This window comes from Muscardinus avellanarius (assembly GCF_963383645.1).
Source record: "Muscardinus avellanarius genome assembly, chromosome: 4".
Classification (NCBI taxonomy): Eukaryota; Metazoa; Chordata; class Mammalia; order Rodentia; family Gliridae; genus Muscardinus; species Muscardinus avellanarius.
Window position 1 is genome coordinate 31127562 of NC_137789.1, and position 18648 is coordinate 31146209.

Consider the following 18648-nt stretch of genomic DNA (forward strand, 5'->3'; position numbering starts at 1 on the left):
GTGAAAATGAAACTCAGAGAATCTAAGTTGCCCAAAGACACTAACTGGTACAACAGGATCTTCTTTTTAAACTAACGCGCACTTATGACATGCTAAGTCCTAGAGGGGTTGTACAACTAGCCTGAAGTAGCACAATCAGAAAGAGGCAGGGAAAAGGGCTCAAGGTCCAGCCTACGGGACTCAGGAGCCTGTGTTTATTATTCAATTACACTTCAGCATCCCAGATTTCTTTGTAGACTTCGGAAACCTAGTCACTCTACCTCTCGCCCCTGAATTGGCATTACATGAAAGCGTGCCAGTAGCTGGGCTCCTTAATAGAAAAGGACATGGGATGTTTTCTCCCTCCTCTGAGTTGAGGTCATTTCTCCAGTTTTAGTCTTACTAATTATCCACCAGTAGCTCTTCCTGAAGCTGTAACCTGGTTCCGTTGCTATGTAGACCAGGTACCCAGGGAGCCATCGGGAGCTTCCAAGCTTCTAGCATCAGCCACAGTTTTCCATCAGCAGTATCTCAGATAGGGGCCCAGTCAGAGGGCAGGAAGAGGTGAGAAACTTCGTGGGGCAAACAGGAGGGCATTTGAGCCTCCCACAGTCATGGAAACAGCCAGATGTGGTGGCACAACAGGTTTGAAATGCCAATGTTACTTAGAATTTTAGTCTCTCTCTCTCTCTCTCTCTCTCTCTCTCTCTCTCTCTCTCTCTCTCCATCTCCATCTCTATCTCTATCTCTCATTGCAGTATTGGGGATAGAACCCAGGGGCATTCTACCTCTGAGCTACACTCCCAGCCCTATTTTATTTTATTCTTTATTTTGTAAAACAGAGTCTCACTAAGTTGTGGAAGGCCTCACTAAGTAGCTGAGGCTGGTCTTGAACCTGCGTTCCTCCTTTCTCAGTTTCCCAAGCACTGGGATTACAAGTGCGTACCACCACGCCTGGCTAGTCTCATTTTAGCAGTGCATTTTGAGGCAAATTTAGCAAGGAAGCCTGAAAGCCGATATACAAAAGCGCTAAGAGGAGGAATATGGATCATTGATGTTAGGACACTAAAAAGTAAGAAAGATTTTTTAAAGTAATTTTTCTTTACTTCTTTCAAATTCTATTATATAAATTATCTTTTTTTTCTTTTTTTCTTTTTTGGAAGCATTTTTGATGGCCTGGCATGGTGGCACACACTTGTAATCCCAGCATTCGGGAGGCGGAGACCGGAGGATCATGCAGACAGCCTCAGCTACTTAGCAAGGCCCTTTGTAAATCAGTGAAACCCTGTTTCAAAAACTAAAAAAAAAAAAAAAAAAAAGGACTAAAAATAGGGCTGGGGGTATAGCTTGGAGGTACAATGCCTCTGGGTTCCATCCCCAGTACGACACACACACACAAAGAATTTTTGGTTAAACAGCATTCTAGAAGTAGCTAAAAAGGATACTTGGGTAGATGAAGAAATGTTGGCCAGATTCCCAAATGTTCTTGATTTATTTTCCTACAAAATTTTTTGTAATAGATTGGAAAGGAGCTCAGAGCACTCAGCAAAGTCTCTTCACTCACTGGGTCACAAGATTTCAGGACTAAAGAAAAATAGCTCACAGGAATGGCCTAAGAGGTAGAAATAAAGCAGCATTCAAAACTGCCCCCAGGTCTCCAACAGCAGAGATAACTGGCAGGTCCCCCAACAGCCCAGCAGGTCCCCTGGGCTCCTCTCGCTGCCTTATAGCAGCTGGCCTCTAGGGGCACTGTGCTGTGTTTTGCAATAATGTTCTGGTCCTTTCAGTAGATGATCTCAACACCACCCCCCCACACACACATCTTTTAGAAAAAAGAAAGAAAAAAAAAAAAAAAGCAGAATTATTTCCAAAAGGATGTTTACTAGGTTTACTAGAAAGGGAAATAGAAAAGATACAGAATCATGGACAAAACGATAAGAAGAACAGATATACTTTTTAATGTTAACTCAAATCTAGCTATAGATCTGCTTTCTGGGAAGCAGCGTTATCAATTTTCTTTCTAAACCGAAACTGCAGTGGACCATCTAAGCTGGGGTGCCTGCTCTGGTCCCACTATGAGAAGATTCTGGGCCTCCACTCCTCACCTTTTCTCTGGGTAGCTAGCTTGCTGGGCTTGGGCCATTCCCAGCTGCCTTCTCTCACCTTCTAAGCTCTCAGGGAGGAAAGCGCTTCTCTCCCAGGCCCAGAATTCACTGTCTGGATTTTAGGCCTTCTTGTGCCTACCTCACAGATAACTTCCTCTCCCCTCTCAGTTAATCCATGAGACCAACAGATTGTCCAGTCATCTGAAGCATTTCATTAGGTAAATGTTAAGAATCAGTCTCTCCTACCGGGACGGCAAGCTGTACACTCATATTTCACAGAGGACCTTAATCATTCAAATCCATTGTCCCTCTAGAGGTATCCACCTACTGTCCTACCATACGCCCCCATTTTGTTTCAAATAATCACTGGACCTAGAGTTTCTTACCTTACTGTCACAAGTGGACAAATGGCCAGAAATATCAGATAGCATCTTTTGAGAGATGACCTCACACCTGCTTCCCCATCTGGACAGGCAGAAGAATACATCCTTACCATCCTTGAAAGCCCCCAGTCTCCAGCTCTGCCTCTTCACCTGGACTCTCCCTTCATTTCTCTTTTTCACCAAGAAATTCACCTAGCTGGAAACTCATTGCAGAGCAGAGTTGACACACTCTGAACCCAAAGAATGTTCCAGTTCCCGCCACCCTGCCTCAGGCTGCCCACGTCCCTCTCTGCCCCAGGTACTCTCCAGGGCCCCTCCTCAGGGAGTGATCTTACGTAATCCTAGTCATTCCAGTTTTCCAGCATCAAAACTCCGTAACCAGATAGTAACAATAACACACATACAATAAGAGGAGGGTTGATCACTCACACATGTTCTTACGGGAAAACAGGCAGCTCTCTCCCTGGTAAGAAAAATATGGGTCTCCACCCCACCACAAAAAAAAAAAAAATCCCAGGATGCCCCAGAATGCAGTCTCTTTTCTTCGTGACGTGTTGTAAAGCACGTCAGCTGCTCCTTGTTGCTGTGCAGATCACCCAACATCGGGTCACTGAGAGAGACGGCAGCGCTCGCTCACACAGCTGATAGGATTAGGAAACCGTGCTTTGTCAGCCCTTACTGAGTCCAAGAGAGCCCAGCAGACGCAGGTGAGATGTGAGGGAGAGCGGATGTGGAGGACCTTGATGTGTCTTGGTTGTATGATGCACTCGTTTTCTCTTTGGCAGTGCATTTGTATTGTCTTTTCTGTGAAGTTAGCAGTCTGGGAGGGGGGGCAATAATGTCAATAACATCCTGTCCTTTATCACTCATCTGGTTAGAGAGATTGGCCACTTCCGCCTCATCGGATTTTTTTGATGCTCAGATAAGATTATACATGTGAAAGAGCTTTGAAAATGTAAAGTTTTATGCATATGAAAGGCATGAATTATTTAATTACAAATTTTACATGAAGAATTGAATAACTTATCCCAGATTTGGGGCCTGATGATATAAAAACACTTCTTTACCCCCATCTACAATACCCTACCTCCTCTGTTTCTTGTCAGGCCTGCACAGATATATTATTAATAATCTTTAAGGGCTCAATCTTCCTTAAGGCAGTTGATGTTTTCTAAAATCCAGCAACACATTCATTTTCCAAGGAAAAGCCACAAAAATACCAAACAAGACAATAAGTATTTAAGTAGAAAATGAAAATGATCATGAGAATATCATAAAGCAAATGATAGATGAATATATTATGCTGTATTACATTGCATCTCTTGGATGGTGTAAATCCAGACATTATAAGACATTATTCCTAATGACATGAGAAGTACTGGAATGAAATTAAAGGCAGAATAGATATTATCATTTGTAAAACTTGCCTTTTAGAACAGCAGGAAAACAGGCTTGGGTTCCAAAAGTACAGAGCTAAGAGGCATCTGAACACTAAACCATCAGCCTTTCCCTCGGCAAGGTTGCTATGGTGACAACGGGGCTACTGCACAGCCTCTCAGAGCCTGCACTTCTGCAGTAAAAGCTTTCATTGAACACATGTTGGATTTTTTGGGCACACGCCCCATCATTAAATACAAAGACATATTGGAGGCAGCTTTATCTGAGTCATGTGCCAAGCAGAAGTTGTATCTATGTCCTATACCCTGTACTGATGGGGCCACTCCTGAGATTATGAAATTCACTTGTTTGTGCATGCATTCCTTGGACAGTTATAAAATGGTGCCTACTGTGTGAGAAGAATTGTGAAGACAAATGAAGGGGGCGGGATTCTGATACAAAAGAACACAACAGCTAGACTGGGGGGTAAATACAGATGTCCTGGAGGTCTCAGGGGAGGTTTCCTGTCTAAAATGAAACTTAATGTATCCTTCGGAATTGAGGAGGTTGGGTGGAGAGGGACCAGCATGTGCTGCAGTCTAGAGGGAAAAGAACAGGGAGCCTCCAGGGAACCGAGGGGCTACAGTGTGAGCAGCATCCATCTGTGTGCAGAGCCAGGGGCTGGGCAAAGGAGAGGAGGAAAGGGTATTAGAAGAGGCTTGGCAAGAAAGGTGGTTACAGAGGTAGAGTATCCATGAAGAAAGGTACCATGTGAAGGAGTTGGAATATTAGCTGAAAGTCCTTAGTGAGTTTTAGTGGAGAAGCATGGCTTGATTTAGCTTTAATAAAAGACCTGTGGTAAAAATGAAGAACTAATTGGCAAGAAAGGAGTAAGAAAGGAGCCTGGAACGATGGCTTTAAATAGACCACTACTGAAACAATGTAGGATAATTTCGGTTTAGAATCTATAGGAAGACAGTAAAGGTAAAGAGTAGATAGAAGTGATCAGATCCAAGCCTTTTATTACCGAGGAAATCCCCTGGTGGATTATGCCATGTGTGTGTCCAATAAGTGAAAGGAGGAAGTAAAAAATCCCAGCCAGGCAGGATAGTATACACCTATAATTCAGAGACTTGGGGGGCTAGGCAGGGGAATCACAAATTTGAGGCCAGCTTGAACAACTTAGCACTTTTTTCAAAATAAAATATAAAAGGGGGGCTAGGGGTGAGGCTCAGTGATACAGCTCCCTAGATTCAACCCTCAACGCCAACAAAAACAAACAAATCACACTGAGGTTCTGACTTAGAGAACTCAAAGAAGGGTGTTTCTTTTCTTAGGTCTCCAGACTCCATTCTCAGTTGTTGGTAGAGAACTCATCTTTTGACTGTGATAGTTCATTCCTAGCTTGCCATATATGGCCCCCCAGCTCAGGTAGATTGCATGAATCATCTTGGGCCACCATTTTCCTTGAGGTACTTATTTGAGAAGGCTGTGAGTATAGATTGTATGAGTGAATCACCCCTTCTCCTCGAATAAAGAATTCTAAGGTTAATAGCCTCACTGCTTAAGAGAGCTAAGTAGACTGAAAATGGATGAGGGTTTATGGAAGAAAATCTCTTTGGAGTTCCAGGAAGAAGGCAAATCGATTCCACTAACCCAGTAACTTCCAGATCTTTCTGGACTCACAATGTGCATTCCTGGGTTTGAAAGTTAAGGATTTAGAAAAATACTGTTTGGAGGGCAGACTAATGGGGGGTGGCAGAGGTCCAAATACAACCCCCCAGGGCTATGGTCCTTCCAACTAGAGTGTAGGGACCACACTGTCAGCTCCACAATGCTATTTAGAACATTCTCCATTTCTAAGTAAAGTATATGTAAGTAGATATCCAGATTGAATTCCGTCACCAGGTAAGATTTAATATAGCAAGTGTAATAATAAATCAAGAACCTAACTCTATCCTACATCTTCAGTTAGACGGGTCTTTGAGAGGTTTTTGTTTTTGTTTTTGTTTTTTTGGAACATATTTTTCTGCATCACAAATGCTTTCTCAGCCTGTCACATAAAATATGGAATGGACCACCTGGACCTGACCTTAGGGTCTTTTGGAAGGTTCTGCTCATGCACCTGGGTACAGTTATTTTGTTTGCCTCATCTATCCTCACAGCTACCCTTGTGGTGGGCATTCTTAGGATGCTTCAATTTAAAGGGATCAACTTGAAGTTCACAGGGGTCAAGAACCCTAGGTATGAAGGCTCTCAGCTTGAAGGGATTGGAGTGCTGTTTTGAACCTGGTTTTCTGCAATCAGTGCAGGGCTCTCCCTACAGAAGTGGCCTGGGCTCCATCCCAGCGGCCGCAGAGAGCTGCCGGCACAGCTGGGGAAATGCTGTTCTCCGTAAACGGCCTGGCTCTCCCAGCAGCGCTGTGCGGCTCTGCCACCCGAAGGCCCTTCTGAAGCAACCCCCCCCCCCCCCAAAGGAGAATCACCGCCTTTGAAACCCTTGAACCAGGACGCCGTGCCAGCGCCGCAGCCTGGGCTCGGGGAGAAGGCGGACCCGCCCCACCGCTCGGGGGCGAGGTGGTTGCGCAGAGCTGTACACTGACTTAGAACGGCGAGTCTGAGCAGGGGCCGCCAGGGGAAAACTTTCCCTCTCTCCATTTTGGATCTCCGATGTGACAGCTTTTCGCAGCCTCTGCGTCCAACGCGCACCCCCCAGCAAACCCAGACCAGGTGTCAGAAGAGGGCGCGGGCATCTTTGGGCTGGAGATGCTGCTGGTGGCGGCCTGCCCGCAGCGGGTCGGGCTCGGCGGAGACCCGGGGGCCCCGGGGCCGGGGTCGGGGACGTGCCGGGGGCGCCCGGGCCGGCAGGTGAGGAGGCGGCGGGAGGCGGCGCGGGGCCGCGGCCGCACCACGTGTCCGGCGGGGCGGGCGGGGCGGCGGACCCAGCGGCTCAGCGCAGTCTCGTCCCTGCGCGCAGGTGCCTCCTCCTGGACGGCGGCAGCGGCGGCGCGAGCAGCGGGCGGGCGGCGGCGCGATGGGACCCCTGCGGGAGGGCAAGGTAAGCGGGGCGCGGGGCGCGGGCTGGGGGGGCGCCGGGGTGGGGCGGTGGGCTCTGCGGGGGGAGGAGCGGCCAGGTGAGCGAGCAGCGGAGGGGCGGCGTCTAGGGTCGCAGAGGTATTTGCTTAGGTGGTGAGGTCCGACAGATGGGTGGGGTGGCACCGGAGGAAGATTTGGAGGGCTGATTAGAGGATTGAAGAGATCGACTTTGGAGGGTTAATCCTATCTCCTGAAACTGGGGATTTGTGGGGGGGGGGGTGAAGCTTTCAGTTGGTGTGTGTGTGTGTGTGTGTGTGTGTGTGTGTGTGTGTGTGTCCGCGCGCGCGTGATGTGGATAAAAGGAATCTGATGTATTCGTGACTGAGAAATAAGGACTCCAGCAGCGGCTGGGACGCGGCTGACGTGGGATACCTGCTGGGTGACAGATGTGCAGGGCGGACCCAGCGGCTGGGTGCGGCCTCGTGCCTGAGCCACCCCGGCTGCTCCCTGCGGCTGGCTGGGGCTTCCCTCCCAATTCCTGCGCGGTGTGGGCCTCCCAGAGCTGTTTACTTTGGCTTTGACCCTCCCCGGTAAGCCAAGGGAAAGAGCGGGAGGTCAGGTTGGGAAATGGTGCTTGTTACCTAAGGCAAAGCCCTCTTTTAGTCTCAGAGGTTGGAGAGAGCGATGGAATTTTTTTTTTCCCAAAAAAAGCTCCTCCTAGGAATCCATTTTAATAAGACAGGGTGATGGTGACCCTGAAAAACATTGGGTTTGGAGCTCACTCAGCTTCTAGATGACTACAGCCTTTACTCCTTCAGCCTCAGATCCCTCCTGTGTAAATAGGGGTGTGAATTTGTGTCTTTTCTGTGTTGTGTAAAGGTCAAATAGATACTGGTTGGGAAAGAACTTTCAAACGGAAAAAACGTTGTCAAAATATTACTTTTGATGTATTTTTTAATATACAACCAAGGCATGGAAGGAATTTCATACTACATTTTTTAAGGACAGAAAAAAAAAATCTCATCTAGTGGGTGTCCCGTAAGGAGAACAAAAGCTAAACGTGATATAAAAGGCTGAACCATCTTCCTGCGTATTGGGTTTGTGTTTGCTTTTCTGTTGGCAACAAGCCTGTGTACCAGGATATTAATGAATAATTAAGGTCCTGTCCGGAAGAGAAGAGGAGGGGTTTTAAAGATAAGAGTGTGAGATCCATCAGAAATGAACAGTCCCAGGTAGAGGTCTCTACTTTGGGAAGAGAGAGAAAAATAGAAGTCAAATTGTCATAGCTAATGCCGGAAAAGCCAATCGGAAGTCTAAAGGAAATGACCAGGAAGCTGGAGTGTGCTTCCACACAGCCTTTGCGCGCCAACCCTACATGTGATAGAAAAAGCCAGAGTGGGAAGCGAGTCAAGAATGGCCTGGGCAGCATGGCCTTTCTGCTAGGAGGTGGAAGCTGGGTTAGCTCCTTGCAAGAGTTTTGGAGTTCCTTTCAGAGACTGACATAAGGACAACACTGTTAAGAATTCACTGTTCAGAAATGGGTCTTCTTGCAGGGCGTGGTGGCTCATGCTTGTAATCCCAGCATTTGGGAGGCTGAGACAGGAGGATCGCAGTTTGTGGACAGCCTCAGCTACTTAGTGAGGCTCTCTGCAACTCAGTGAGACCCTGTTTCACAATAAAGAATAAAAAATAGGGCTGAGGATGTAGCTTGGAGGTAGAATGCCCCCGGGGTACTGTAAAAAATATAATATATATATATAATATATATATATACACACACACACATATATTTGGGTCTTCTTAGAAACTGAGCTTTCCAAGAGCAGACAGGAGTCCAGAGGGGGGCAACAAGTTTCCTTTTGTTTCCTTTCTGATGTCCAATGGTGAGAAGGAGCAGAGGGTGCAGCACCACGAGAAGGAGCTTTCCCGAAGCCGAATTCCCCGGTTGATTCTTCGGCCCCATCTGCCCCAGCAACAGCACAAGGTGTCCCCAGCCTCCGAGTCTCCCTTCTCGGAGGAGGAGAGCAGAGAGTTCAACCCCAGCAGCTCTGGGCGCTCAGCGAGGACCATTAGCAGCAACAGCTTTTGCTCAGGTACAGTACAGGGCTGGGGAGTGCCCAGCATGACGCATGCGCATGGCCGGGGAGACATGAAGGGAGCGGGGCGGGGACCCTGACCATCTAGAACCAGACTTGCGACTGGATGACTTGTACATGGCTGAACCTTTTTTGGCTGTTTTGGCCAACTGGCTCTTTCGACCTATTGACCAAGCTTCATTTGTTCAACCCAGTGAAATTTTATACCTACTTTTATATATTCTAGTTTATAATTTAGACTGTGAAATCTAACTTTGGGGGCTCTATGACTTTAAAAACATGTTCTTTTGTCAAATCTAGACAAGATAGTAGATTGAACTTCATACTAGTAACTTGTATATGTTTGTGATTTTTTATTATGGAATCCCTAAAACAAAGGGACTTCTAATGAATGAGGTCAAGACCAAAGCAGGGCTGTACCCTAGGGCTGGCCTGGTAGTTTAGTGGGGAAGATCACAGGCTTTGTAATCTCTAAAGCCAGATTATAGGAGGGGCTGGAATCCCTGGCCCTTCTATCATTTGCCGTGTGACTTTGGGCAAGTCGTTTAACTTCCTTAAGCCTCAGTTTTTACATCTATAAAATGGAATGACAGTACAAGTTGAGTATCCCTTATCCAAAATACTTGAGCCCAGGGTGTTTCGGATTCAGGATATTTTGAACTTCAGAATATTCACATGTACATCATGAGATACCTTGGGAATGGGGGCCAAGTATAATCACAAAACTCATTTATGTTTCATATGGATCTTCTACAGATGGTCTAACAATCTTATACAGTGTCACAGAAAATCAGATATGGCATATTCCACTTGGGGCCTGATGTTGGTGCTCAGAAAGTTTCACATATTGGAGCATTCTGGATTTTGTATTTTCACATTAAGACTGCTCAACCTGTATCGACTTTACAGAGGTTCTGTCAGGTTGTATGAAAATATTTACCTAAAAGTACCCCTAGCTTTGAGTCTGGGATATAGAGGTATTTAATAAATAATAGTTCTTACCATGATGCCAGTTTGGGCCCATAATTAAGAAAGAATTTAAACTTTTGAGGATATTTGATGAGAGCACAAAACTCTTAGCTCCCAAAGGTGCCACCATTATTAGCTGACAGAGCCGGTGATACCCACTAATGCAGGACTTTGAAGGAATTGTATTCTTTGAGAAGCATTAGGAATTGGGGTAAAATTTAAAGGTGTGTCTGTCTTATAATTTGTGAAAAATGTTTCATAGTGAATACTTCTTTAGAACTCATTCAGGGAATGGTTAACACATGCATCAGAGGAGATGTGTGACTGGAGATGCCAGGATTAATGCTGCCATTTACCAGGATGCAGGATGCCACTGCTTTTAGTGCTGGAAACTACATTTCTCAAGTGTTTTATAAATGCAGGTTTGGATTTATTGCATACTTTCACAAAAATAATTCCGTCGCATGCATAAATTATATGTTAGAAATACTTTGCTGCCTATTTTTAAATTTATTTTCTGTGAAGCTTTAGATTCTCTGCTTGATTCTCAAAAAAAAAATTCTATCAGAAGATTATGCATTAGCCAAATGTTGTACACATTTGTAATCCCAGTATTTGGGAATCTGAGACAGGAGGATCTCAGGCTCAAGTCCAACCTCAGGAATTTAGATAAGCCCTGTTTCAAAATAAAAATAAAAAAGAAAAGAAAAGAAAGAAAGGGCTAAAATTATAGTTCCCCAAAAAATCAAGTTTTAAAACTGACTTCTTGCCTTTTAAATAATATAAATGTAGTTAAGATGGAAACTCAATGGTGGTTTCCATAATATTCTCCCCAAGAAGAAAACAGAGGATTATTTGCCAAGATAGAGCAGTTAAGTTTTCTGACACCCCCCCCCCCCCCCCGCCCAGCTACATTGGCAGAACTTAATGCTGTTCAGTCTAACTCTGTTCTGGAGCTTAGGGCTCACTCTGGTGAGTTTGTGGAAGTCCTTTCAAGTGGACACTGCTTTGTTTACATAACTTGATTTTATATTTATATATTTATTCCAGATGCTCCCCCACAAAATCAGTTTCTCTGTGACTGGCTTCAGAGTAGATTGCTATCAAAAAATAAAAAGTTGGTCAAAATCAAAAAGTAGCTGGGTGTGATAGCACACACCTATAATCCCAGTACTTTGGAAACTGAGACAGGAAGATTGCAGGTTCAAGGACAGCCTCGACAAGTAAGACTTTCAGCAACCTAGCCAGACCCTGTTTCAAATAAAAAATAAAAAGGGCTGGGGTTGCAGCTCAGAGGTAAAACGCCTGGGTTCAATCCTCATTAGAAAGGAAGAGAGGACAAAAGGAAGAAAACCCAAATACATTTTAGAAAATTTAAAGGCAGAACAATAAAATCACTAACTTTAGTCATGAATCATTCTTTCCTAGACCCATTTTTTCTGTCACCCCTTCTTCCCAGAAGACTGTCTCCTACTAAGGCCATAATGGTGTACATGAAAATCGAAAGTACATATTGATCCTTCTGCCATTAACTAGCTGAGAAATGAGTGGCAGAAACATCTAATTACAGACGTCTGTAAACCAGCTTTCTAAACTTTAACCTCGCACTCTCTCCAGATAGAATTCCCATTCCTTGGCCACTCCCTTGTCTCCCGGCACAGGCACCTCTCCAAGGAAAGCCCTTTCATGCATTCCTCTCCTTCAGGGCTCTGATGAAACCCACAAATGCTTTTGGAGTGCCGGGCAGACTACGATTGACAGCAGCCAGGCCTTTGGGGGCATTGTTAATGATGCTTTAGGAGGTCAGTTGGCGGGTGGAAAATAAATGGGCTTGGTACTGTGGGGAGCATCAGTGCTGCAGGCCTTGGGGTAGGCAAAGCCTGTCTAGCCAGCAGGGGGGAATAAGCTGTTTATAATCCAGATACTTGGACAAACACAGGGGCCAGAATATGTATTTCTTAATTGAGGCAGTTAAATCAGACAACAAGGTACTTAGAGACATTAAAAATGCCATCGTATGCCCGAAGAAAACAGAAGTATCCTAGCGGGGTCTGCTGTCACCGACGCCTTACAGGCTTGCCAGGTCGTTCTGCCATTAAGTTGTATTCATTATACATTTTCACACTATCTGGTAGAAAAGGGGACATACCTAGTTAAGGAAATCCTCACAATCTGAAATGAGATGATAGAGGGAGGAACTATTTAAATAGAATGAAAATTAATTTGAGAATTATGTTTTTTCCCAAAATCTGTATCGAAGCTTGTCAAGAACATCCTACATTCTAGAATATCCATTTTTGACAGAAAAAATAACGTAGTTGAGCTTACCGGAAGTTAAGTGTAACTCACCCAATAGAAAACAGCACCCTTTATCTTGAGAGTCTGCCATTGCCACCACTTATATGAAAACAAATATTTATGATTAATGCGTGGTATTTGTACTTTAGCAAAAGAAAGGACGGCTTTGTGTCGATGTTTCCTCTACCCCCAACTCCATTTTTTTCTTAGAATTTTGCTGACCTGAGAAGTGAAAACCTTGGAACCATTCCAAAGTGACCTGTCCCGTTTTTACCTATTTTTCTTTTCTCTCTCCCGCTCCAGAACCAAGCTCCTTTCTTCCCATGGGATCCTTGGCAGGGAACATTTAATGACTGGATGAGCTCTGTGCTGATTTGCATGTTGTGTCTACCTCACTGCCAAGGGAAGGGGCTGTTGTGACCTTTTGCAGTTCATTTGGGGTGTGTCCCCAAAGAGCTCTTCTTTGAATGGCTTCTTATTGGCAGACTCTCTTGGAAGATAGGCATGTGTGTTGTGCATTTCGTCGGCACAGGCGTGTTTTTGCATTCGGACACCATTCTAGCGTTAAAAACAGCTCATTCCTTAGAGTTTGTGTTCATTCAACCTAAACCGCTGTGACCTCAGGTGGAGACAGTTTAGTTGATGTTGTATTGAAGGCCGGGCCCTATTTTCTATGCACAGCTAGTAGAACTGTGCATTCTTAGTGGATAGTAATCAGTGCTTTATGTAAATAAAATGATGCATAGAAAGTACAGTTCATAGTAAGTTAATAGAAATACACACCTACTTTCACATCCCTTTTTTTAAACCATTTGTGTTGTTTAGAGCAGTGTTTTGGCAAAACACCACCCTACCTATTTTTCCCTTGATCTTCCTTGTTTTTCAACAAGTCCATGAGAAGCAATAAAACCCACATTTTTACTTTGTGTTCTGGGTGTGGCCCATTCAGTATAGGCCTCTGTCCATGTTTCTCCTTTATTTTTTCAGCAGTGAACTGCGTTTGTCATCCTCCCCTGACTCCAGCCACCACCAGGAAGGCTGATGACCTGGGCGTGCATGTGAGGCAAGCACATCAGTCACCTGCCATGCTTAGCAGCATGCTGTGCATTCCCCTTTGCTTAGTTGAGGCAATAATTACCCCTTAGAACCAGGAGGCAGATGGATTGCTGGGTTTTAAGCTAGCTCTCCTTGGGGTGCCTTGTAAACATCGCAGGTGGAACAAATTATGCATATAGAACATTGCTTGTTTTATGGGAGACCAGTAATTTCTCTGAATTATTTCTTATGTGCACACATGGATAGACATGGGTAAGTTTGCGACGTATATTAAAACATACACACACACACACACACACACACACACACACACACACACACACACACGGCCCACAAACAAAAAGGTCAGAATTGGAGATTCTCTGTAGTCTAATCTCATGGAAGGTGTTTTAGAAAGTCTGTTCATTTTTACATTAGTTTGGAAATCTGTCTTTTAGGGCCAATGACCTAGAGGTAATCACTGTTGCTGTTTGTGGGCAGAACAATTAAAGCAAATTATAATCTGACTAGTGCCCTGCTGAGGCATGACAAAGCCTCCAAAAATGTGCCAGGCCTTGCCAAGCAGAAATATTTCTGCTATGCTTTTGTCTAGTTGAAGAAACTTGGCATCTGGATAGAGTGAACCTTTAAACATAATGATTCTAATTGAGATGAACTGCTTCAAGTGAGGTGGGCTGCAGTACCAAATTATACTATAATTGAATGACTGCCAGCCTGCTGTGAAATAAAGAAACACAGGCCTGAAGAACTGAGTGTCACTTTAATGAGTTGGGACCTAGGCACCATGGAATAATATATATTTCCAGGCTTTATCTTCCTCAGCCCCATAAATACATATCTAATGAACTAGGGTACAAATGATGGACTTGTAAGACAGTATTTCTTTGAAAATGTGTCAGCTGCAATTAGAAGGACAAGAGAGAAAATTGTTTTTACCATTTAACATAAAAAGTCCTTATCAGTGGAGAACATAAAAAGTAATCTAGAAGGAATGGTACCTCCTTGGCCGAAATAAAATCGTGATACTTAACCTAAAGATTGTATTCCAGGACACCCATCTTTACGAATGTGTTTTCTCGACCTCAGAACATGGTGTTTGTGCATTTAAGAATCTTCAGTAAGACTTGTGTGAAATCTGGATGCCTTTGTCCCACCCTAATTCCATCATATTAGAATGGAAAGACCTAAGAATTTCATTTTATAGGCTTTCCAAATGTTTCTTGAGCGTGAAGTCTGGGCCTGCATGCTTTGTATGTATGTGTTTGGGGATGCTGTATGAAGAATGTGAGGGGTATGTGCAAAGTGAAACCCCAAGATGAACAAGGATCAAAGACAGCGGAGTGGTGGCCAGCAAGCTGTTCAGACCAGTGGTCCTGATGCAAGGGAAGCGTATCCACAGCCCCTGGGATTAACAGCTCCTGATTTTATAATGAATGACAAGTCCAATGTAATTTGTTTTAGCAATAATATTGCTTATATCTACATAGTAGGTTTCGTTTATGTCCAAATGGTAGAAAAGTGTATGGAAGTGGTGGGGAGTGAGAACGCACTTCCTTTATTTTCCTATGTAAACTTGTGTTTGGATTTACTATTTTTGTCCTATTTATTTATTTATTGAAACTGGGAATGGAACCTAGGGGCATTCTACCTCCAAGCTGCATCCCCAGCCCTATTTTTTATCCTTCATTTTGAAACAGGGTCTCACTAAGATGCAGAGGGCCTCACCTAGGAGCTAAGGCTGGCCGAGAACCTGTAATCCTCCTGTCTCAGCCTCTCGAGTATTGGGATTACAAGCGTGCACCACCATGACCAACTCATATTATTTTTTTATTTTTATTTATTTATTTATTTATTTATTTATTATTTTTTGGTACTGGGAGTGGAACCCAGGGGCTTTCTACCTCTGGGCTATACTCCCAGACCTATTTTATATTTTATTTGGAAACAGGGTCTCACTAAATTGGTGAGAGCCTCACTAAGTAGCTGAGGCTGCCTTCGAACCTGTGTGATCCTCCTGTCTCAGCCTCCCAAGGGCAGGGATTACAAGTGTGCGCCACCACGCCCGGCTCATATTTTTTTTATTTTTTACTCTCACATTTTCTTTCTTTGAAATTGGGATGACTTGGAGCACACAAAGGTATACTGGGTCTACCGAGAGTGGACCCTAAGCATCCAGTGGGTGCACTGGAAGAAATGAAATAATGGAAACTGAGGCCTGAGAGTAGTAGGGCACTCAGCTCTTTACAAGTTTCTACCAATGCATATGTGTCCAATAAGCTTTTATTAAATACCTATTAAGGACCTGGAGCTGCACTTAAGGCTACAAAGATGAATAAAACACAGGGGTAGGAAAAATCAATTATTTTACTGCCTTAACCCATACACCTAAATAAATGCAATACTAAATCTTTGAAAGTGTTTCCCAGACTCCTGCTTTTATTTCTCTATACCTTTTACCCAACCTGCCCCCACCCCCATATTCCTGCTCTGTAATTTGAGTCTATAGCTCCACTTAGTAGTAACATTGGCCTCTCACATTTCATAAGCCCAAGGATGTAAATAACTAATGTTAGCGTGGTGTAATAGATCAACATAAACTTTGGCTTCAGTGGCCTCTGTTAAAGACACCAGCAAGAGAACGAGGTCATAAAAGCTTCCCATGCCTTGCTGAGAACTCGACCCACGACATTTAGGGTCCATACAGGAACCGTGGAGCAAGGCCACCAGGATAAGAAACAATGGTGGGGACTCTCAAACTGGACAGCGTATACCACTTCTAAAAGAAAAGTGAGCATTTATCAGAATTTTACAAATCCAGCTTTTTAACTAACTCTGTGGCCAAACAACATGGGTAAATACATAGATACGGCTCACGGGCTTCTATTTTGCAGTTCTCAAAGATCTGGTAAAGCTGATGAAGGGTTTTCGGCAGGGAAGAGCTAAGACCAGATTTGTAATTTAGAAAGATCTCTCTGTTTGTGTACTGGACAGTGGTTGAGAGAACCCAAGATATGAAGGTGAGGATCTGGCCCGTTTTGAAGGCCACTGCAGGGGTCTCAGTGAGATGGCTCCAATGGTAGGCGTGAGCTTTGGGGTTAGACCAGATGGGTCCTGGTTGTCGGTTGCAAGTTTAAGGGGAGGTAGAGGGTCATTTCCAAATTTCCACTGGACGAACATAAGTGGAATAGCAGGTCTGGGGAGAAAGGTGGTGAGTCGACTTAATTAGTTCATTTGGAGGCTGTGTTGCACTTGAGAACAGTCTGGAGCCCCAAAGCGATGGTGACAGCGGAGATCCGTGGAGTTGGTATGATGGGAGGGGAGCACATGGAGGAAGAGGACAGAACCTTGAGGCTCAGCAGGAGCAGGCAGGCCGTCCAAGGAGGAGCACCTGGAGAGGAGGGTGGCCAGCGGTGAGGTGACTTTCATCACAAAGGAAGGGAGAGTTTCAAGATGAAAGGAGCCAGGGTCTCAGATGCCACAGCAAGATTAAGTGAAGTGTGTGTGCTAAATGGTGCTCCAGGAACAGACCACTAGGTTATCAGTGTAGGTTATCAGGGATCTTCAGCAGAAACAGTTTCAGAAAACTCTGGGAGTGGAGTCCAAGTTGCTTTTGGCATGGAGATGAGGGAGAAGTGACAGAGAATGTGTTCCTAGCTTTGTTTAAAAGCTTATTTGGGATAGGGAAAAGGAAATATAAATCTAAAAATGCAGTTTACAGCCAGGCATGGTGATGCACACTTGTAATCCCAGTATTTGGGAGGCTGAGACAGGAGGATCTCAAGTTCGAGGACAGCCTCAGCAAGTAATGAGATTCTCATCAACCTAGTGAGACCTTGTTTCAAAATAAGAATAAAATAGGGTTTTTAATCCTTAGAATCACACACATTCACACCAAAAATAGTTTATAATAAAAAGTGGGAATTTATCAGGTGGCAAATATTTGATAAAGGTTTTAGCTGAAGAGAAGTGGATGATAAAAGAAAAAAATGAGAGAGAAAGAGACAGAAAGAGAGAGAGAGAGAGAGTGTGTGTGTGTGTGTGTGTGTGTGTGTGTGTGTGTGTGAGTGAGAGGAGAGAGAGAGAGAGAGAGAGAGAGAGAGAGAGAGAGAGAGAGAGAGAGAGGGAGGGAGGGAGGGAGGGAGAGAAACTAGTAGAAAAAGCTGGACAGGGTGGCACATGCTTGTAATCCCAGTAAATTGGGCGACTGAGACAGGAGGATTGCAGTTTGCAGCCAGCCTCAGCTACTTGTTAAGGCCCTTTGCAACTCAGTGAGACTCTGTTTCAAAATAAAGACTAAAAAATAGGGCTGGGGGTGTAGCTAGGAGGTAAAATGCTCCTGGATTCCATCCCCAGTACCACACACACAAAAGAAAAAAATAGTACAAAAGTGATCATTTATAACAAGATTAGGGGTAGACCAAAAACAAAACAAACAAAAATACACAAACATTAAGAGAAAAAGGAGTGAGGCTGGATGTGAATATCAGTAAATGTATTTCTGGATGAGCGTCTCTAATTAAAAAATCCAAAACCTGGTGTGCTCTAATATTTGAAAGTTGTAATAGTCTATGCAGTATTCTAACCAGAAAAATCCAGAATCCAGAATACTTCTGGATACTCAACCTGAGCATATCTGGGTCAGAGTTGGAAGCCAAAGGATGCAATCCAAAGTCCAGGTCAGGTGCCCCTCTTTATGTAGCCTCTATCATATATGTGGCCTGGTTTAAAGTTTTTTTTCTTTTGAGAAGGGGTACTGGGAATTGAACCCAGGAAGCATTCTACCTCTGAGCTATACCCAGCCCTTTTTTTTAAAAATTTTGAAACAGCAGCTTTAATCTTTAGAGCCCCCCACACACCAGAAAAAGTGGGGATTTATCAGGTGGCTAGTATTTGATAAAGGTTTTAGCTGAGTTAACTTAGTAGTTGCTGAGGCTACCCTGAAGACTGAGATCCTCCTTTCGCAGCCTCCCAAGAGATACCAGGCACACAACATCAGGCCTGGCTTGGTTTTAAAATGTTTTGTTCACTACGTGACTCCTCAGTAGACTGTAAGCTCCATGAAGGCAGGAACGATATGATACACTGCCCAGACCTACACCTCACTCACAGCAGCTGCTTAATAAGCATTCGCTGGAATTTGGTAAAAGGCATAATTCTGGGAACAGGACAAATGAAAAATTCTCCTTTATTTAATAAAATGTTCTCCTTTATTGAATAAGATGCGTGTAGGTCAGTGTACTATTCTGGCAGTTGAGCGAATGAAACAACTGGAAACGTGCTCAGCGCACTGTGCAATGGTTTCCTTAAGTGTAGGAAACATTCCTGTCTTGAGGAGATAGGCTTCCCTAA

At 44.2% G+C, this 18648-nt stretch overlaps 1 protein-coding gene across 3 annotated transcripts in view; it reads left to right on the forward strand.

The window, feature by feature from the left end:
• Window positions 1–6824: 6824 nt before the first annotated feature.
• SYBU (syntabulin) overlaps window positions 6825–18648 on the forward strand; it is a gene marked incomplete at both ends in the record, with an annotated part of 79694 nt that continues 67870 nt past the window's right edge. Inside the window, 2 exons of one of the 3 annotated variants that reach the window (XM_080693946.1) lie at window positions 6825–6902; window positions 8769–8973. In XM_080693946.1, the coding sequence (XP_080550072.1) occupies window positions 6879–6902; window positions 8769–8973 (229 nt within the window). The remainder of the gene's footprint in view (window positions 6903–8768; window positions 8974–18648) is intronic. The other 2 variants (XM_080693947.1, XM_080693944.1) reach the window with 2 other exon arrangements.